At 38.1% G+C, this 22799-nt stretch overlaps 1 protein-coding gene across 5 annotated transcripts in view; it reads left to right on the forward strand.

Annotated features, from left to right (window-relative positions):
* The window catches only part of AFF2 (ALF transcription elongation factor 2), a 422546-nt gene that overhangs the window by 119884 nt on the left and 279863 nt on the right, over positions 1-22799 (forward strand). For 4 of the 5 annotated variants that reach the window (XM_075187324.1, XM_075187326.1, XM_075187329.1 and 1 more), the window contains exons 2-3: positions 1668-1806; positions 5620-6504. In XM_075187324.1, coding sequence (XP_075043425.1) covers positions 1668-1806; positions 5620-6504 — 1024 coding nt within the window. The remainder of the gene's footprint in view (positions 1-1667; positions 1807-5619; positions 6505-22799) is intronic. The other variant, XM_075187327.1, reaches the window with a different exon arrangement.

The following is a 22799-nucleotide window of genomic DNA, read 5'->3' on the forward strand; positions in this document are numbered from 1 at the left end:
TGTTGCTCTATATAGACACAACGCTCATGTGCAATGAGTATGTTATAGCATGTTAAAACACAGTAAAAAAAACATATGAACAATTATTGTTGTGTGTCAGAACTCAGAACTCTAATTGGGATATGAAGTTGCTTAGATATGTGGGTGTCCAATTTCCCAAAAGAAACCATACATATGTGAGTGGCACCCAGCGCTTAAGTCACATCCGCTGAGGGGGATTCTTAAGTGTTGATTGTGTTATTGATTATGCTGTTTCTTTGTTTGTAAATCTGGTCGTGTCCAGTGTGTCTTAACCATACCTGCCAACATTTGAAATCTCCACTTCTGGAGATCTTGGAGGGGGGATCCTGTGGACGAGAGTTAGAATTGCGTAATTAAGCCCCACCCCCATTGCTCAATGTCGCAATTTTCATCATAATACGGAGGAGACGGGGCCAGGATAAATTCACTGTGTCTTTAGCCCCGCACTCATCCACTGCATCAGGGCAGTGGGGAGCATTCAGGAATCTGCAGCACTCTCCCGGAATCTGGGAGAATGTCTACAAATTTGTGAGTCTACCGGACATTGTGGTAGAGTAGGCAACTTAACACAGAGATATAATGGTGCTGAATAGAGCTACACACAACACTGTGAGGGCTACTCTAAGGAATATATAAAGTACTGTGCCCACAATTAGTGATCTCTAGTAACGTGTTCTGTGCGTGTAGGGGGTTTGATATAGTGCACATTGCTGCAAAGTCAGACACAAAACCTCCAATAATTAATCCTTTACCTTTATATTACAAATATCATATACATGCGTGTCCCAGACACCATACGGTATTATGTACCATAAAATGGTTGCTTATATAGGTCACCACCTAAAATTAATGTAATAAATATGAAATTAGGGGGTGAGTTAATTAAAGTAACCAATCTTTACCAACTGTTGTCTCCACCACCATAGTCCAAAACATACGAGTGGGGTAATGGGTGTTAAGACACATTGTACATGACCAGGTGTACACATAAATAAACAACATTATCAGTATCCCTATCAATACGTAACAATCACCCTCAGTCGATGTGAATTAAACGCTGGGTGCCACTCATGTAAAAAAAAACATATGGACCACATGCATTTACAAATACATTAAATCTGTATTTATTTACAGCTGCATCTGTGGCTAATCAGGAATGTATCTTGTTGAGGCCAAATGCATGTGGACGTGCAGATGTAAGCAGCTATTAACTGCATGTCATTGCATCTATAATGCACTTACAATACAATTAGTGATGTTATACATTCTGTAACATATATAAATTATTATTACTATTACTTTATATAGGCTTCTTATGCCCTTGATCACCAATAAATGTAACAAGCATAATTGGATACATGTATTCACAAAGATCGGATATACCACCGATGTGTGTACAATAACCGTGGTACACCTTGCCACTATACGCTTGTTATTTAATTTGGCGCTTCCTTTGCAGACATTTGTGTTAGCCAGGGGCAATACATGAATAATTAAACCTGTGTCCGGTATAATCAGGTTTGAAGTGCTGTAGTGTTGATGTCTAGGCATTCAGTATGGAGGAAGTGATTTACTAATGGTGTTCTGCAGGTATAATATACTTTTCAAGACGATTAATGTTCCTTTTTTGTTTCTTGTCTTCATAGTCATTATGAACAAGACCGAAATGCACTCAAAAGAAAAGAATGGGAACGGAGAAGTCAAGAAGTCCAGCAAGATGAAGACCTGTTTGCCTCGGGATTTAATCTTTTTGGGGAGCCCTACAAGGTAAGCGTGAATGACAAGGTAGGCTGGATTTTTATTACTTCTAAATACAATGGAGTTAATTTTATGAAAAATACATAAATAAAAAAAACATAATACAAATATTATAAAAATATTGCACCGTTTTGTACACTTGTCTTGCCTTAGAAATGTTGCATAAATTCAGCTTTTCCATACATTTGTACAAAAAGCTACAATTAGACACATAGGGCTAAGTTTACTAAGCTGCGGGTTTGAAAAAGTGGGGATGTTGCCTATAGCAACCAATCAGATTCTAGCTGTCATTTTGTAGAAAGTACTAAATAAATGAAAGCTAGAATCTGATTGGATGCTATAGGCAACATCCCCACTTTTTCAAACCCGCAGCTTAGTAAATCTAGCCCCTGGCCCCTTTTCTTTCCAGATTCTGACAGTTCTTGTGCAATGGAGAAAAAAAAAAGGCGAATTTTCAATTATAAATATATCACACCTAGATTGCATCAGATTTTGCCATGCTATCCTACACCTGCTTCAATAAATGTACACAGATATTAATTTATATGTGAGGTGTTGACACTTTGTGCACTGATATAAACCATACTGCCCCCAAATGACAGGACTGCTGGACTCCCATGTTTTGCACTGCTACAATTCACAATAAATTCTCTCCTTCCCTCCCCTATAAGTGGTATATGCAAATAACCGTGGAGGGCCTGCGGAGTGGTCGCAAAGGCACTCAGTGGGGATATATCACAGATCCCCCATAGGGGTGTGAAGAGAAATCTGCGTTGAGGTACCGTAACATCTGAAAATATGCGCAGCTAACTGAACATGCCTCAAAGGGGCAGATTCAATTAGACGCAGTGTTCCTCAGAACATCGTGGCTGCGCACTTTTACTGTTACTACGGTAATTATATCCGCTCGTTTTTCCTCGCACCTCTATGGGGCACAAGGATAGATGAGCAGATATTTCTGTAAAAATATCCGCCACAAAGTGTCTCCAGAGTGGTCACGACACTTTGCGGCTAATTTAATTTCCCCCCAAAGTGTCATTTCTCTAGAGTTTGACACTTTGTAGCTGTCCAGTTAGCTTCACTGATACATTTGAATGGACTGGTGGATTAATTCAGAGTTCACTATAGTATGGAACCTTTATGGTGGAGGCAGGGATGAGCTTTTTGGGAACTTTTGGGTTTCCACACATAGTAGCTTTGCAGTTCTGCCAATTAGAGGGTGGGGGTTAATATTTAAAAACAAATATTCATCTGCAAGCTGAATGTGTCTTACTAATAGATTTATTCTTTGGTTTTTTTTCCTTCTAAATGATCCGTGTTCCCTCTAACCAGTGTTACCAGTGCCCAATGAAAGTGATATTTCAGCCATTGAGGGTGTAGTTTCTATTAACTTGACACATATATTTTTAACTCTTTCATCCCCAGACTGTTCAGGTTGGTGTAGAGTAGACCAAGGTTTTCCAAACCCAGTCCTCAGGGCTCCCCAACAGTGCAGGTTTTCCGGATCACATGTGACATAATTAGGACCACCTGTGGATCTGTTACAATGTGTCAGTCAGTAATGAATACACCTGTGCTCCAGCAAGGAGATATGGAAAACCTGCACTGTTAGGGAGCCCTGAGGACTGGGTTTGGGAAACCTGGTGTAGGCAGTGATGGTGATAATAGCACGCTATGGGGGAATTTAATTGATAGTGAAATGCAGCCGGAGCCTTGCACCATTCATTTTTGCGATGTAAGCAAACGGGAGTGAAGATTTCAGTAATGTATTAACTGGAAGTGCACACGGGAGCACATTGTGCCAGGCTACAGCGGCACTTTGCGACTAATTTAATTCCCCTCTATAAGTTAACATTACTTGCTTCAAGAGTTTATAACACAAACTACCTAGATTGCATTCTGTTTGTTCAGCAGAACCTAATTTAAACTTGCCTTATTGCTGGCATATCTTACCTAAGAGAAGCAGCATCTTATAGAAATGAAAGGGATAGCACAGCATTCTAGCAGTATAAAAAGAATTACGGCCTCTCACTCCGAGGTAATTACAAAGTTCTTTTCGGTTTTTAGCACGCAATCAACTGTATTTAACGTTTGAATGACACCAACGTGGCTTTATGTCAGAGTGACAGGTCCTCTTTAATTTAGGATGGTAATACAGTAATAAATAAAACTGTTACCATAACCACATTACTATAGTAAACCACTACAAAAATGCTCTTGAAATATTTGCACAACATAACTCTTAAGAGAGAATAAACCAGCATGATTCTTCACTGACGGTTGTTTTTCTTTGTGATAATGAGTTAAACTGTGTGTGAGGGAACAGAACAAATATGCGAGTGTTTAAAAAGTGCATCATAAGTCCTCTTGCCATGTCCTCAGCACAATAGAATCCTCTTGTTTTCAGTGTGGAGGTTGAAAGGAGAGAGCCTATGTTTGGCCGGTTCCCAAATGGTACATTGTGCAACTCTGTTGAAGGAGACAGCTTATAAACAAAGAGCTTATTCTTGGCTTAGCTAAATGTAATTTCTGCCACTAAAAATGACAAAACCTAGGGACTGTTAGTAAGTAACAGTGATTTCTTGCCCTTGTTCTTTCAACTGTAAGTTGTTAATACGACTCTGTTTTAATGTTTTGTAGATCCTCTGAGATTATATAATTACATCAAACTGCAATCACAATAATAAGTAAATGTGTGCTTAAAAATATCATTCTAATTAAACAACTGTGTGATGGCATTTCTGTGTATTAACTGTAATGTAATAATATGTTTGCTATTAATACAACGAGGAATAGGTATGTTTTTGTCTTGTTAATATGATGTATTGTTGAGAACAAGGGAAAATAATAAGTTTAAGTGTATTAAAGCTTGCTAATGGTTAGAGATGAGCGCAATTTGCGTGCTAATTAAGTTTGATGCAGAACTGGCTTTTTTGCAGTGGTGCCGACTTCCAGGAAGTTCATTTTCAAATTCTGCTTTGGCATCACCTTTCCACACCAAATTTGGCAATTTGCATTTTGCTAAATTTATAGTTATGTATAAAGCTGAGATGGCAACAGTCAATTAATTCAACTCTTTGGTGCAGTTTGGGTAGAACTGTGACACTAGAGCCCAAACTCCACCAGCGAAACGCGTGGAATTTTGCTGTCAAATATAGCGAATATTTTCTTGAACCATTTTGAAAATGTTGCTCATCTTTAGTGATAACGTATATTATAATGCCCATTCTTTGTTAAGTTTTTAGCCTGATACCTGCATTACAAGCAGAGCTATTTGCAAGGTGCTCAGTATTAAGCTGTGAATGATTAGAAGATGTAGTTTAATGCATGCTAATGCAAAGCAGTTTTCAGTGATATCACTGCCTGTTTTTACCTTCTCTTTATATTATGCAAATTTAAAAGTCACCACCGACAGGGACTGAGCAAGAGGAACAGAAAAGTAGGTATTTACTGCTAGGAAAAACAGGAAGCCTTTCACACTGATACGCTAATGTGGCTAAATTTGAATCAACATCCCTTTCTAAGTTCTTAATCGGGGCATGTTAATAGAAAAAAAAATCAAAACATAGCATTAACATGTACTAGTTTCTTTATTCCATTTCATTCATTTAATTTTGTAAAATGAATGATTATTGAGCTTCTATTCATTACTATGTTTGCAGGATATGGTTCCACATACTCAACAAGGCATGCAATAGTTCATACATGTTTGAGAAGACTATATGATGTCCCATCTAGGAGGATAGCTTTAAAACATGATAATTGATGCATTATATTTGTATACAAAAGTGATTTGAAATACAAACAGTTACACACACATTTTCTTTTTATACAATATAGACAAATAAAGGAGATGCTCTTGCAAACCGTGTCCAGAACACACTTGGAAACTACGATGAAATGAAGGACTTGCTAACTAATCACTCCAACCAGAGTCATCTTGTAGGAATTCCAAAGAATTCTGTCCCACAAACACCAGTTGAGAAAAATGAACAGAACTTTTTCCCAGAGCAAAGAAATAGAGTGGCACAGTGCCATCAAAGTAGTAGCCATTCAACCTCCGCAATGCCACCACCCTCAGCCGTTGGACCAATTTCCACTCTAGGGCATGAGGGGACTAGAAAACCAAGAACAGATTGGCCACATAGTGGGCATAACTCAACTTGTACACAGTCAAGTCAAGCCAGCAGTCAACCGAGCCGGTCAAAACACAGTTCGTCACATGATTTATCACAAATTAGATATGAAGACCTTTACAACTGCCAAATTGACCAGCATAAAAGTGTGAGTGTTGAGGAACCAGTGCCCACAACGTCCTCTTCTCACTCAAGAAGACATAATCACACAAAAGCATTAAGTGGAGAACATTCGTACAAAGAAAATACCCATTCAAAGTCACCAGTTGATTTAGAATTTTTAATACATGGCTCTGTGTCTCCACTTCCATCTACATCACTTCTGCTGGCGGCTAATGGTCTTTCATCTCAAAACTTTCCCCCCGGACTTCACAGTAAAACTAGCATGATGCAACAAAAGCCTACTGCATATGTGAGACCAATGGATGGTCAGGACCAAGTACCCAATGACTCGCCTGAATTGAAGCCACCAACAGAAATTGAAGATGGATATAACAACCAGCCTTTTGGAGCAATACTGGATGGAAAGGTCAATGTACCAGTCAGCAAGAATAAATTGCCAAAGCTTAGCATTCCGCAGACAAATGAAGTAAGTTCCCTTTCTTTTTATAATCGACTTGTTTAAATATTGTGCAAGTTACGATCATATATAGCTGTCCAGAGCAGATTGCATCTATGTTTGTTATGACATATTTAAAATGGAGACTAACCCCATGTGAAAAATATTTTACATCATCCGTGCATAAGATTAGGGGGGCATAATTACTAATCTGCGGGTTAGAAAAAGTGCAGATGTTGTCTATATCAACCAATCAGATTCTAGCTGTCATTTTGTAGTATGTACTTAATGCTAACTAGAATCTGATTGGTTGTTATAGACAACATCGCCACTTTTTCAAACCCGCAGTTTAGTAAATATACCCCTAGGAGTTCAAAACATTCATATAACTATAGGAGCAAGCTTGTCTTCTAAAGATACAAGTAAAGAATGTTCTAAAAATGGAAGGTGTACAAGTTTATATTTTATCCTAGAATTATTTATTTATGTATTTTAACTAAATTTAGCATTTTGCACAAGTAGTTAAACAAGGGCTATTCAGGGACCACTTTTATCAGAAGTAGTAGTAAGAACTTACTGGACTTTTATAAACACATTCTGTAAATTACAATTTATTTGAGGCATTAAATTAAAGCTACATTTTAATTTATGCATAAATTTGAAATGCATTATTAGCGTCTTTAGTATTCATTTTAATTTCACTTCAATAGTTATCCTCTTTCTTGAAAATATCATGGAGAAATAATTATTTCTTTTAAAGATGTTATTGAAAAGTAAATATCATTTTGGTTCATATGTATTTACATATGTGTTGTTTGCTGTTTCGTAAGCCTTTAGCTGAACTAGCTTTGATGTTATTAGTACACCAACAATATATGCTATTTATTTATTTACTTATAGCATTTTTTGCATTAAAAATGCTCATGCGTGTCATTTTGTAAAGTAGAAATGTGTAGTTGCCTATGGCAATCAATCGGTTACAAAGCTAATTGCTGATTGGTTGCTATTGATGCTGTACATTAGCACTTTGTTGGAAAATAACTTCCACTGTCTTTTGAGTATCATAATAAATACTTATAAAGCAATATATTTATTTATTTACTGCCTGGGACAAGATTCCTTTACCCGCTAGTACTTCTACAGGTATAGATGCAGCACGCTCTAGAGCAGTCATAGGCTACTGATACACTTCAGAGGCTGTATGGGCATCTCTCTACCTTTCAAAGGGCTACACATGACCCTTAGTTTCTGTAATAAGCTAAAAACAATACATTTAATCAAAGAAAGAGACGCCTATCTGTAATAACATATCAGCTGGCATTTTAAACAAGTATTACAAGCAAATATTATAAATATATAATATATATATATATATATATATATATGTATATATATATATATATATATAAAATACATAAATAAATACATACATATATATATATATATATATATATATATATATATATATATATATATATATAACAAACAAATGTGACAACAAGACATTTTCAGCGTCTCTCAATACAGGTCTGTCCACCTTTAACCACGTCACACTGCAATAGTGTTTCTATCGCGTTGACGTAGTTACTTTGACCAGAAACATGTTACATCTGTAAAACTCTTTCCACCGAAAATTTTATAACTAAAAATACAATTTTTCTCTTATAAAATAATATTTTGTTACATTTACAAATAATTCTATACTATGAATTTAGGGTATTTTAAAACTTTACCATTGTGGACAATGGTATTTCTAAAATGATTAGAGTTAAAGTTGACCTTGTTTTACCAAAGCTTTTAAATAGGACTTCCAGGTTTGCTGAAGTTAGGAGTACGTACACAAATTCCTTTCCCATGGAACACATGTTCTTTTCGGTTTCTTCATTTCTGTCTGGAGACGGGAAAATCAGCAGCAATTTGAAATAGAAATCAAGTACTTTCAGTGTGTTATTGATATGTTTGGTGAACTGGCTGAATCATTTGGATAAAAAGATTTGGCCAGCAACCAAGAGACAAGGAGGTTTGCTCACATATTTGTTAATGTGATGCCTATCCCTCTAATATAAAGCAAGCTTTTCATTCATGCTCCATCTAACATTTCAATTGCACATATTAAACTTGCCTTTGAAGTAATTAAATATTGCCAGCCCCAACTCTGTGTGATTGGACATCAACATCATTAATATCGCCATGTAAATGTTAATCTATCAGTTGTTAGAAAAAAAAAATCTCTCATTATGAAATATAAATACAACATTTATGTGACTAAATGAATGTGCAGAAAAATTGGCTCGGTCTTTTCACAGGCCTCAGTCAGGAATTCTAGGAGTCAATGTTAATAATAGCATTGGCACCCAGACAGACAAACTTCTGGCCCAGAATGTGTAAGTTATTCAATTGTTGAATTCAAGCCAAACAAGGCAGAGCTGAGGTAAAAATGATAGTTCCTTATGTACCTGTCACCTACCCACAGAGAAGGCAGCCATTTTCTAAGCTGAACACAGCTTATCATGTCATCAGGAACTAGTGACATCACTGAGCCATGAATATTGGTTTAACCCACAAAATGGCTACGAATTGTCTTTAACCCACAAAACAGCGCTGTCCTTGTGTGTAGTTGACTGATATACATTAGCATGGCATGGCATACAATATCCTGTCCACAAATCTATTTTCTGACTCCCAAAAGTTTCATTTAATTTCTTTTCACAATAAATTATAAAGAAGGTATTAAGTGCTACAGCCTAGATCACATTTCTCTGCTTCTGCAGTAATAACGTGTAAATAATGTGTAGGTCTGTTTTAAAGCCCCATGTATTTATTAGCATTCCAGGGTGCAACAAAGACTGATGTGTTTCACAGTAACACTTGAAATAACTTCTGAAGAGTTGTGTGAAAACTGTGATTTCTTGCCATTTCCATCACGTAAACAGTAAAGTCTACTGTCAGATGGGCTTGCTAGATGTAATGTGCATTTTTAATGTCTGCAGCGCCTTTTAGGATGTTTATGGACACTGTTATGGTGATATATTTGTACAGCTCATAATAAGCTTTTAGCAGGAAACAGTAAATTCATGTACTTTTGCAATGTTATGAAATATTTTTTTGGTAGCGGCAAATCAGCCGTGTCGTTTGCATTACTGTTTAGACATTCTTAAATATAAAGATTGTTTGTAGTGATGGTACTGTAGTTTTAGGATTAAAATGAAAATAAAAATGTGACCTTGTTAAAGGGAAACGATATGACTTGACTACTGAATCATTATCACAAAACACAAAAGTGGTACTGTGTGTGATTTCCCTTCCTGTGATATTGGCAAACCCAGCTCAGCCATAGATTTCTCCAGTGGGTGTGGTGAACTTTGGTGTCGACCTTCCCCTCTCCGTTCCCCCACTGTTCCCAAAAAGTTGTGGCAACAGGACATAGATGCTGGCAACTCTTTATTAGTAGCAGGTCATTAGGACATTTCCTGATGCAGAAGTGGCAATGAAAAGGCATACTTGCCAACTCTCCCGGAATGTCCAGGAGACTTCCGAAATTCGGGTTTGTCTCACTGACTCCCGGGAGAGCTGGAAAATATCCTGCATCCCACAATTGCAGGGCTAAAATGGCGCGATTCGCGGGGAATCGCGTCATTTTGGCCCCGTCCCCCGTGACAAAGCGGCATATTTGACGCAGGGGGCAGGGCCAAAATGATGCGACTCACAGTGCCCCGCCCCTCCCGCCCTCTAGACACGCCCCTCTCCCGGGTACAACTTGCCAAAGGTAGGCAAGGATGTGAAAAGGGTGCAGTAGAAATTGAAAACTACAAAGTACAATCTTTTTTTATTCTGTCTATTTAAATACAACTTTCACAAGCTGTTCTTGCACGCTGGGCATTATAAGTGGATATCTATTGAAAATAAGTATTGAAAATCACAAAAATAAATGATCACCAAGTTTGGTTAAGAAGGGTTTAGATTCACAGCTCATTAGATATTGTGCAGTGCATGATATCCAGCTGCAAAGTGTCCCATGAAATTATTTTAAATTGTTGACCACTAGCATTACGTTAATTAATGCAAATAATCATGTCAAAGAGATCAGATCAATGTTCTATTACTTCTGAAATGTAAAGCCATTTATTGATATTTTCTCAAATCCTGTGAAATGGTACTGGCATCCCATCATATACTAAACAGCAGTTACCAGACGGTTCACAAAGACATTCCCTGATCTGGGGAAACAAATCAATTTTACTTTTGTCATGACCACTTAAGTCCTGAAATACGGAGAACTTCCATTTCACATTCCTGCTTAGATATATTTGATGGCTTTAATATTCAGCAAAACGATAAGCTTTGTTATATGTGTTTCAAATCATCCAGCTATTACCGCTTCTATTGATCAGCTTAGTAGTTCTCAGCCTAGAAGGACAGACGTTCTAATTCTCCATTAAGGATCTCCAGAAATTGACAGAAAAATGGCTGCATTGATTTAGTCCAGACAGTTAATGTGTGCGGCTCTAGCGGTGATATACATTTATTTTTGTTAATAAAAAAAACAAAAAAGAAGAAATCCTGTCATGGCCAGTAACAATTGCTGTTCTTTTTTCCACTGATGTAATGTGTTTTTTTAATAGTGAAAGATAAATAATTGCGTGTATTTAAAGGGGAACCAAAGTCCTGAAAATGCTAGCCTAAAACAAAGCTTAACTGTCCGGGGGTATGACATCAACATATATGGGCGTGGTTTGGGGTGATTGGGCAGTGCCGGACAAATGTGGTCTGGCTGGGCAACAGTTCAGCATGTCTGGTTATTTTGGCACCCTTATTTAGTAATTTTGGCACTCCATAAAATCAAATAGTATATCTGTGTTGAATTTATTATTCAGTTACGTAACGTAAGAAATACTGATGTGTTTAGTAACAAAGGAACGGAACCAATGTTCCGTGGAGTCGTAGCATATTGGCTCCTCCTTCTATGACATCATCCCTTGGTTTAGATTTACTCCTCCTATTCTGTGATGTCAGCAGAAGATACCAACCCTGGACACAAGAATGGTCCCTGGGATTGTGGCTTGACCAATTTTGCTCCCTTTTTATTTACTTTGTCTTTAAACGTTAGGAAGTGCTGAAATAGAATGCAAGTAAAATTGTAATAATCATTTGTTCAAAAATACCAAAATGTGAGCAATTCCACTTGTCCCTTATTTATAATACAGCACAGGGTCTGATTATCCAATAGGCTGACTAGGTTGCAGCCTAGGGTGAAAGGCTTTGGGTGGGAGGGGGGGGGGGGGGAGGGAAGATAGTGCAACATTTTTGGGAGTTCAAATTTATGCCAGGAGAGTTATGAACTGAAATTTATTTTGAAAATATAAGAGAAAATAGTTCTTCTCCAATGTAAAAAGAAGACATGAAAGGAAAATGTAGTAAGAATTAAATTTTGACTTATACCCATGGTTAAGGCTGAAGACAACAAGTCATCCCTGGTCGGATGCTTGAGCATAAGCGAGTATTGGAGGCAAGAAAGACGGCAGTCACAGGAGGGACAGCTCCTCCCCCTTCACCCTTAGTAGCGCTCGTTCATGCCTCTGTTCTGCTATGCAGTTCTGATTTTAATGAAAATGAATTGAGTGACAAAGATTGCCGTGAACTTGTTAAACAGCCAAGTGGAGCTGAATTTCGAAAACATGAAACAGAAATATTGGTGGTCAGGGGGAGGTGAGTGAAGCCCAATTTTAAATTAAAGACAAGTTCATTTTTATTTACCGCGTATTAGCCTGGCATGGAAGGCGAGACGGCGCTACAAGCGTGTTAGCATAGGGCGGCCTGCAACCTTAATCAGGCCCTGATACAGCATCTAGGTAAATATACTAAATGTTTCTTGAAACATTACAACTATACACAACTTGGTTATACATAACTGTTCTGCAGAATATTTTCCTTATTCCTCATTTAGTTGCAAAATTTACCATATTTCATGGGCAAATTTTATTACTGGCACTTCTATGATTGTATCCCCGACACTTCTATGATTCTATGATTGTATACCCGTCGCTTCTATGATTGTATGACTGTATCCCCGTCACGTCTATGATTGTATGACTGTATCCCCGTCACGTCTATGATTGTATGACTGTATCCCCGACACTTCTATGATTCTATGATTGTATACCCGGCGCGTCTATGATTCTATGACAGTATCCCCGGCGCGTCTATGACTGTATCCCCGGCGCGTCTATGATTCTATGACAGTATCCCCGGCGCGTCTATGACTGTATCCCCGGCGCGTCTATGATTCTATGACAGTATCCCCGGCGCTTCTATGATTCTATGAGTGTATCCCCGGCGCGTCTATGACTGTATGACTGTATTCCCGGCATGTCTATGATTCTATGACTGTATCCCTGGCACGTCTATTATTGTATGAGTGTATCCCCGGCACGTCTATTATTGTATGAGTGTATCCCCGGCACGTCTATGATTGTATGAGTGTATCCCCGGCACGTCTATGATTCTATGAGTGTATCCCCGGCACGTCTATGATTCTATGAGTGTATCCCCGGCACATCTATGATTCTATGAGTGTATCCGCGGCACGTCTATGATTGTATGAGTGTATCCCTGGCACGTGTATGAGTGTATCCGCGGCGCATCTATATTACTATGATTTGTATCCTCGGCACTTCTACAGTACTATGATTGTATCCCCGGCACTTCTGTGACTGAGTGTATCTATCATTGGCACTTTGCACCTTTTTAAGATAGCCTCTTGCCCTGATAAATTTGATTTGCCTAATTTTTTGCTACTTTTATGAGTATGACTGCTCTAGTGATCCTATCTGCTGATCTGCATACATTCTTATTAACGCATAACTATTTCGCTTATAGCTGACCTCTTCTTATGACGAGAATGTACATATACAAGCATCTGCTTGATTATTTTATTTTTAACAATAACATTTTTATTGAATTTATTTTTGTTTTGCAAGGAAATAGCAAAAACAGGAAACAAATTACAGGAAAGAAGGGAAGGGAGACAGACAACAACTGGGGGAATGAATCACCTGCTTGTTTTTTTTTTGTTCTTTTTTAAGCATTTACTTTACTTTATTATAGTAGAAAAATTATTTCTAATATAAAATAAAAACTAAGAGCTGCTAGGATTGAAGTCCGACCATGACAAGGAAATAGGAGTCCTTACTGCACTATCATGGAATGAATGCTGCTATCAAAGATTTCCATATCGTATCAGCTTTTAAGAATTTTTTTTGTTCATAGTCCGTGTCTGAGAATATTGATAAATGTAACGTCAGAACATTTCTCAGAAGACAGAGCTGACACATTACATATGCTACAGCTTGGGTTTGCTCTTTAATTATATTAATAAAATAATCCAAGTTAAAACATTTCCATGTGCTAATGAGAAATGCTTTAGAACATTAATACACATATTAGCTTGGGAATAAATTAGCCGGGAAGCACTGCATCAAGATTGTAAGTTGCAATTTTAGAATATTTCAGCTCTTGGGCAAGTGGATATAATTGTGTGAAATTAAACAACTGTTTTTTTTATTATTGTAATTCCAAGTGGAGTCATTTGTATTTTTCTTTCATTTAATTGATTACCAGTAATAATGTAAAATGTAGGTGTAATACATTCTGAATTAAACATTGAAGCTGGTACTTTTAAGGATTTAATTGCTAAGACAGTATGATATTATTATTATTATGTTGGTAAATGTAACAATTGTGGTTTGCATTTATAAATTATATAACAAACACAAACACACACACACACACACACACACACACACACACACACACACACACACACACACACACACGTATATATGTGTGTGTGATAGAAGAATGGTACCACACTGCAACAACAGGGGCAAACGCAGGATTAGTAGATGGGGGTTTCCACACCACGCCGCCAGTGGACATGACCAGCATGCATGGGGGCGTAGCTATAGTATTAGACAGTGCTTGGCTTCTCTCCAACTCTTCCTATCCCCATAATATACATTGGCAATGCTGCGTGCACTACTGTTAGGTGCACGCAGCTCTCCCTTTTCAAACAGAGCTGTGTGAAGCGGAAGCAGGGTTCAGCCACCTCAATTATAAAGTGCCCCAGGGATAGAGGGGGGTTTCCAGGCACTAGGAACCCCCCCCCCCCCCCCCCCTCGGTTTGCCTATGAACATGAAGTCATGCATATCATTAGAGTAGCTTTGATTCTAGAATATATGCAAGTGTATGGATTGCGCTGGATAAAGAAAAAAAGACTCAAATAGATAAAGTGCTTGCGAATGCCACCAGGTAGGAATATGAAGAACTCTCAAAAAGATGTCCGGGGGGTAAATGTTTAAAAGTCGATTTTCTGCAAATTTGCCAGGTATTTTTAAAACGTCAATTTAACTAAAGGTAAAACCCAGCTTTCATGTATTTACCCCCAGCACTCTCCATTTAGAGACACAGGAGAGCAAAGCATAAAAAAAGGAATAACTCTGCAGCTGGACAAAACCATGTTGTATTGTAAGGGGAGGTAAATATAAAATGTGGGGGCAGATTTATAGTTCTAGTAGGGCATGTCCTAAATCAACTTTACATTTCACTGTAAACCTAAAGCTAAAATTCCATAAATCTTTAAAATTGGAATTTATACCATTAAACCTATTGTGCTTATTGAAAAATCCATTATTCAGGCCGCAGATTCTCAATGCAACCGTTCAGGGTGGAGTTCCCATTCAATTAAGATTTTAACTGTTTAATTTCCAGAGCACTCAGAGTAGAAGCATCACTGTTCTGCTAGCATTAGAGTTACAACATACTAGCAGGCAGACTGTAAGTTTGTTCTATGTAGCCTCTTATCTCACTGTATTGTTATAGACAAATGCCCACAATGGCATTTTTCAGAAGACTCAGCACTTTCATTTCCATTCTTAAACCAAGATACCAAGACCGGAACTCTCTGACGCTGCTGGAAACCTCAAAGGGATTTGAAAAAAACCATTATCACATTTAAAAGCTCAATTTTCTTTGACCATAGCCAGCACTTCAGTTCACTTCCCAAAATGAATATATATCTAATTACGTTCTCTCGTAAGAAAATCTGGGAGTTAAAAGATAGCAAAGTAAATTATATGAAAGACGTATAGAATTTTCTGCAAATTGTAGCCTTCAGTCTGCCCTATTTGATTTTTCTGGCAACGTTTTTACTGGTAAGTTTGCACTAATGCTCTCATTTCTACTCTATATAGACAGCCAAGTGAGATAACTTATTGATTACTGTACAAAGTTCATTTGTGGAAACTGGTGCACTATTAATTGTGCAGAAATTGGACCCAATAATCCAGTTTTTCTCAATGTTTAGACCAAAGAGCCTTTTGTAATGGGGTGTGGCTTTGGAAAATCTGGGCCATGGTTGGGCCAGTCAGCAGCGTGTATACCTCCAACAGCAAATGTTTCTAGGACAGTTTCAATTTTCAGAGATCGTAAAGAATGCGACCTGCTAGACTGTGACCTCACATGACCTATGTATCGCATAGGTTGGGCGAGGTGTGGTTTGGGTTGGTCAGGGCCTAATTTGTCCCAATTTTCCAATTTGGAATATTGTAGATATAGGCAGGGCTTATGTAGTCCCATTTTTGTAAATGTCTCTACAGTATTGCACCTTTTTAAATAGTAACTTGGGTACTAGTTTTCATAATTGTGCTCCATTACATCCACAATGGTATAATATAGATACGAATAAGATTACAGATGAAAACAGACAGAAATGTTTGCCTGCTATTCCAGTAGTGCAGGCTAATAACTCTGGCATTTGGCAGAGTGGTCGGTGTGCTGCCTCATATTAAGGGCAGCACGGTGGTTTAGTGCTTAGCACTTCTGTCTCACAGCATTGGGGTCATGAGTGCAATTCCTGACTATGGCCTTATCTGTGTGGAGTTTGTATGTTCTCCCCGTGTTTGCGTGGGTTTCCATGGGTGCTTCGGTTTCCTCCCACACACCCAAAAAAATGAACTAGTAGGTTAATTGGCTGCTATTAAATTGACCTTAGTCTTATGCGATCTGTGTGTGTGTGGGGAATTTAGACTGTTAGCTACTATGGGGCAGGGACTGATGTGAGTAAGTTCTCTGTACAGTTCTGTGAAAGTAGTGACACTTTATAAATAGCTGATGATGATTAATGGACTGATCTTCCAAACTTAAGTTCAGTCATTCTCCCAGCCATGCTGTTATTATTGTAGTCTTGAGTTGCAGTCACTGCTCTCTCTGCACTACTGCACTTGGTCGGCAAGCCGACCTTTAAATGATGTGAAGGGCCATGTACACAAGTGCTGACTGGCCTACTTTTTATGTAAGGATTTGATTTATGTGTGTGTACTTTTTTTTAATTGTTAATGCCCGCTGTATTTGTTAATACAGACTGTGCATTTCTGGGTTAATACATTGTCTGTGTTTATCTGTGTGTTAGTGATTTGTGTGTGTTACAGAAAGTTACAGAAAGTTAGCAGTTACTTATAACAACCAAGAATTTACATGTTTGCAGCTCAGGTGCTTTCTAGCAGGATAAATTGTCAGGTAGTTCACCATCTCTGCTAATTGTGTCATTCCCTTCATAGGTGTTGGCTCTAGTTCTGTTTTGTTTGCTTCTAAATGTGTCTCACTTGCTACATTTTCGATATTGGCCTCTATCATTGTGTGGTAATAACATAGATTTTCTACTGCTGTTTTTTGCAGAAGTATAACATCTATCATCGTCACAATTTATTATGAAAATATTGCTGGAGCAGTTAAGTGATACTGGCTGGCAGCGGTATGTGGCATATACACCATACATGCCAACTTTCAAAACTTCCCCACCGGGGGAGAAGTCATGTTACAGGGGGTAGGAGGGAGCGTGGTGACGTCACCACATCACCATAGCCACGCCCCCACTATAAAATGACGAAATTCACGGCATTGAATATCTGTGCTTAATGACGCGATAAAGCCCCCCCCGTCATTCAATGCCGTGAATTTTGTCAAATCCAGGAGGTTTGCATACTCGAAATTCAGGAGCCTCCTGGGAATTCCGGAAGAGTCGGCAAGTATGATATGCGCATGTGTGACCTGACTAGCCGGTTAATGTATGCACAGTGGAACTGGAAGTCCGGACATGGAAAAAAATATATTTAAAAATATAGTTATTTTAAAATATTTCACTTAGGAAATAATGCTTTATTTAAATAATAAAGTATTGCTTCCAGTCATGTTTCCCTGCAATCGTCATCCTCAGTTGGTTATAACGAAAGGAATGAGTACTTGTAACACTGCTATTCTGGTTAAATAGACGAAAGCTGGTGAATTTCTTTGACGACGGGTACTGCCGTTGGCGATAGAACAGCTTTAACCTTTGATGTATAGGTAAAGCCCTATCTCCGGCGAACACACCTGTGGCTTATCGCTGCTTCATACGTACACCCCATGATAATAAAGATACTATACGTTGTGTACGATAATTATGTGATTGGTAGATAAAAAAAACGTTTTCATGAAAATGTAAGTTATCCAGACAGAGTAGTGTCAGGGAGTGAGGAATGCTTTACATACAATGATTATCCTGCTGCTGTAAATGTAATTCTCCAGTGCTCTAGCATGATTTCAGTGCATTGTACATCAATGTTCATATAATAGCATCCTCATCTTACATCTTTGTATAATGCTTTCTGTTATGTTATTGTTTTCCTTTGTGCCACATTCCAGTTCAGTTACTGTCTTTAAATTCTGTGATTTGCCCTTTTACCTTTGCAACCTACCCCAGACCCCATTAAATCTGTGAGGTCTGCTGTCTATCCTGCTGAGAATCCTAAAGGCTGTTATCCTACAAGACTGCTTAGATCAGTGGTCAGGGAACAGGGGTAAATTACCCCAAATGGGGTAAAAATGAAATTACTGGGGGTAATGCTGCCGATTCACATGCTGTCAGTTGGATTGTAGACTCCTTTAAATGTGAAATTGCTGTTGTACCAGAAGAGCCTCAAGGGTTGGCAGAGGCACTTCTTGAGCTTCGATGCAATAGTGAAGCACGTATTGCATTTGAAAACAAAGCAGATCTGTCATATTTTCAGATGTCAACAGCTGCAAAGGCATTCAAAATTGCGCAAGAGGAGGCAGTCAAAAAGTTGCTGCCTTTTGCAACAACCTACCTTTGTGAACAAGGATTTTCCACTCTAATGAACATAAAAACAAAGCAGAGAAATCGATTGGACACTGTATTCAAATTGACTTCAAAATGCCCCAATATTGCTGCTCTCGTATCAAAAATGAAGCAACATCATTTCTCCAAAACCTGAAGTTTTGAAGTTGAAGCTTTCAAAGAAATTTTGAATAGATTCAATAAAATTTTGAATTCCAATAATTAATAATATATGATTTCCTTCCTTTCAAATCAAGGGGGTAACGTCGGCGTATCTAAATATATTTGGGGGTAAAAGGTAAAAAAGTTCCCTGACCCCTGGCTTAGATGAATACTTCTCTGTGTAGAGAAGCTTTTTTTTTTTTTACATTTCAATCATTAATCTATTGATACTGGAACATTTTGAAGTTTTATATTTGCTTGTGTTAAAAGAAAAGTTGGTAGGAACGCCTCAATCTTATGATTTGCAGGGATCATTTTCTCTTCTATACTTTTTTTTTTTAATCTCTAGATATATGTAGTGTGATCATTTATTGTAGATTACTGTATATTACACTTGGTGAATACAGAATTTACATTTTCCCCTCCTCCTGGCTGTGTCGACTCTTGCCCAATTTCTAAAGGACTATGGCCCAACCTCAAGACATCCCATCGTTATACAACATATAATTTGTATTCTACCAATGCAAATGATCAGGGTCCACTCGTGGATGAATAATAATTTATACTCCTATCATTGAACAGAAATGTGATCAGTGGCTTTGAACTTGTTGATCTATTGGAAAGTAGGGCACATAGGGAAAAAATATTCTTTCATTTTAAAAAGTTTAGTTTTAGTTTTATTGTAGTATTACTGCTAAATCCCTTCACAAAATGTTCTCCTGAATAATGAACCGAGCCCAAACCTTCATTTGCATTTTTGAAATGAAATAGATAAGGCCCAAATAATAAAATATTACCTTTAATGTTAGCTCCTAGAAGAGAGAACGCCATCCTGCTCTCTAAAATTACAGAAAGATTGAGATTTATATTAGAAATAGATTTAAAAAAGGTCTGCTTGAGCCAAAGAAAAACAGTGTAGTGCTTTTGGATAAATCAATAATCACACAGAAGACAGTTGCTGCTGGAGACAATGCTCCTATTTTAATGTATATCTCTGTTTCACTGGGAGTCCTGAGCACCTCCGTAAAGCTTTACAGCTGAGCCTATTATTAGTTTTAATAAAACCTCTCATTGAACAGACTTGGGGCTAGATTTACTAACCTGCGGGTTTGAAAAAGTGGGGATGTTGCCTGTAGCAACCAATCAGATTCTAGCTTTCATTTATTTAGTACCTTCTACAAAATGACAGGTAGAATCTGATTGGTTGCTATAGGCAACATCCCCACTTTTTCAAACCCGCAGCTTAGTAAATCTAGCCCTTGGAGTCCAGGTTAGTATTAGAATTTCCCCTAATAGAGATCACCTTGTTCCTGCTGGTGGGGGAGCATTCTTTCTTGGCCAAGCTAGCACTATGAACCTCTTTTATTAATTTGAGCTGTAGTACACAGGTAGGCTTGAAGAACAGAATATTTTTAGGATTCATATTAGGGTGGCCAAATTCTTAAGGATTCTTCTATGAAAAATTACGCAATCGCAGCATTATGTCACAGAGGCAGGGACAAAATGACGCAATTCACGGTTTCTCCGCCCCCTCCGCAGTTGTACGTCACATCTCCCAGAAGGGACAATACAAAAGTCGACAAGTGTGCTTTTGACGCAGGTATTAAAGAGCTCTCGGGAGGGAAACTACCTCCCTAGCTATAGAACATTATTCACTGGTCATTATACTAACATTGCATTTCAATACAAGCTTGCACAAAATCATAGCAAGCCATTAGATGTTTGATTTTATAGTCTTAACTTGCACAGATAAAAGCTAGTTGCTGATTGGTTGTTATAGTGTAGTGCAAATTGCACCTAAATGCAGTGAATAACCCTCATTGTTTGCTAAAAAATAAGTGTTCATCAATAAGAGAATAGTTACCTGAAATTCTAATTCATAGAAATAGTTGTTATTGTACACCTCAAACTGAATACATTTATCTTTATATCAATGGTAATATAAGCATTTTATAAAGTTTAAATCACTTCTGCCTTACAGCACTGGGGTCATGAGTTCAATTCCCGACCATGGCCTTATCTGTGAGGAGCTTGTATGTTCTCCCCGTGTTTGCGTGGGTTTCCTCCGGGTGCTCCGGTTTCCTCCCACACTCCAAAAACATACTGGTAGGTTAATTGGCTGCTAGCAAATTGACCCTAGTCTGTGTATGTGTTAGGGAATTTAGACTGTAAGCTCCAATGGGGCAGGGCCTGATGTGAGTGAGTTCTCTGTACAGTGCTGCAGAATTAGTGGCGCTATATAAATAAATGGTGATGATGATTGCAGTGCTTAATTAACTTGTTTACATAAGATGTATAGTAAGGGGGGATATGTAAAACAGCACCATGAAAATACAGTATAAACAGAGGCATCTGAACTATGATATAGCAGAGTAAATGCTCAACTACCACCAGTGTCCTCATTGTCACAGGGGCAGAAGTGCAAGTGGATGGCTTTTTGGCTGTGTAGTTTATTGATTTAGGATGTCTTATAGTTATATATAACTATCTCTTTCTGTACCTGCATAACCAATCCCTTAAGGAAGATAATAGGATCTTTGTGTTTCTGCCTTATGATGACAGTATTGATCCTTGTGTGTTGTCTCAGACATCATGTTGGGTACTGAAGTATCTCTGCGTATTTACAGAACAAAGAGTAGAGTGGAAATTGTATACAAATCACAGATCTATATATCAGTTCTTGTTTGACATCCTAGACATACAATTATATCAATATTGCTTTAAACTCAATTGTTATCACTGCTCCCAGAGTCCGCCATATCCAGCAAGTACATCTTTATCTGCTTATTCTATTGCTCTTCCAATTTCAGACGGAACTCAGTGCCAGGTATTTATATGGTTATAATATTACCATACTTTATATTGTTATCTTATTACACAGTGCTTTATATTGAATGTTTTGTTTTGTCTACTTACATCCATCCCTGACCTGGTGGAGCTTTCAATTTAAATGATCTAGTACACAAATACATCATCATCATCATCATTTATTTATATAGCGCCAGCAAATTCCGTAGCGCTTTACAATTGGGAACAAACATTAATAAGACAATACTGGGTAATACATACAGACAGAGAGGTAAAAGAACCCTGCTCGAAAGCTTACAATCTATAAGACAATGGGAGTTAGAAACACAAGGGCATGTGCTACATCATATTGCACAATGGACCAGCCAGACTGCAAAGGTAAAAGTACTGAGTGGGCTATGTGTGTTGCAATGTTGGTCAGAAGGTTGTTGTCTTGCGTTAGCAGTGTAGAGGATGGTAATAGGGTAATCTAGGGAAATTAAGATGATGGTTGAGGAATATCATAACCTTGTCTGAAGAGGTGGGTTTTCAGTGAACGCTTGAAGGTTTGGAGACTAGAGGAAAGTCTTACTGTGCGTGGGAGGGAATTCCACAAAGTGGGTGCAGCTCGGAAAAAATCCTGTAACCGAGAATGGGAGGATATGATGAGAGTGGAGGAGAGAAGTAGATCTTGTGCAGAATGGAGGTGTCGAGTAGGGAGATATTTCGACACAAGTGAGTAAATGTATTTCGGTGCAATTTTGTTGATGGCCTTATATGTTAGTAGAAGAATTTTATATTTGATTCGTTGAAATACAGGCAGCCAATGTAGAGACTGACAGAGTGGCTCAGCAGAGGAATAACGGTTTGTAAGGAAAATCAATCTAGCCGCTGCGTGCAAAATAGATAATACACTAGGGTTAACTTAATGGGAAGCCTACCAGCATGGTTTGTCGGTTGTGGGGGGAAACCGGAGCACCTGGTGGAAACCCATGTAAAGATGGAAATACATACAAACGTCATACAGATAGTCCTGCTTGGACTGGAAACTATGGCCCAAACACTGTGAAGCAGCAATGTCATCCAGTTCTATACTGATTTTCAGGTTAATAATAACATTACTCTATTTCAAACTGAATGTTGGGTCTCCTAAATATATTATTCCCTGCAGGCCAACTAGACATGTGCCAAGTGTAGCACAGCTCG

Source organism: Mixophyes fleayi, chromosome 9 (genome assembly GCF_038048845.1).
Source record: "Mixophyes fleayi isolate aMixFle1 chromosome 9, aMixFle1.hap1, whole genome shotgun sequence".
Classification (NCBI taxonomy): domain Eukaryota; kingdom Metazoa; phylum Chordata; class Amphibia; order Anura; family Limnodynastidae; genus Mixophyes; species Mixophyes fleayi.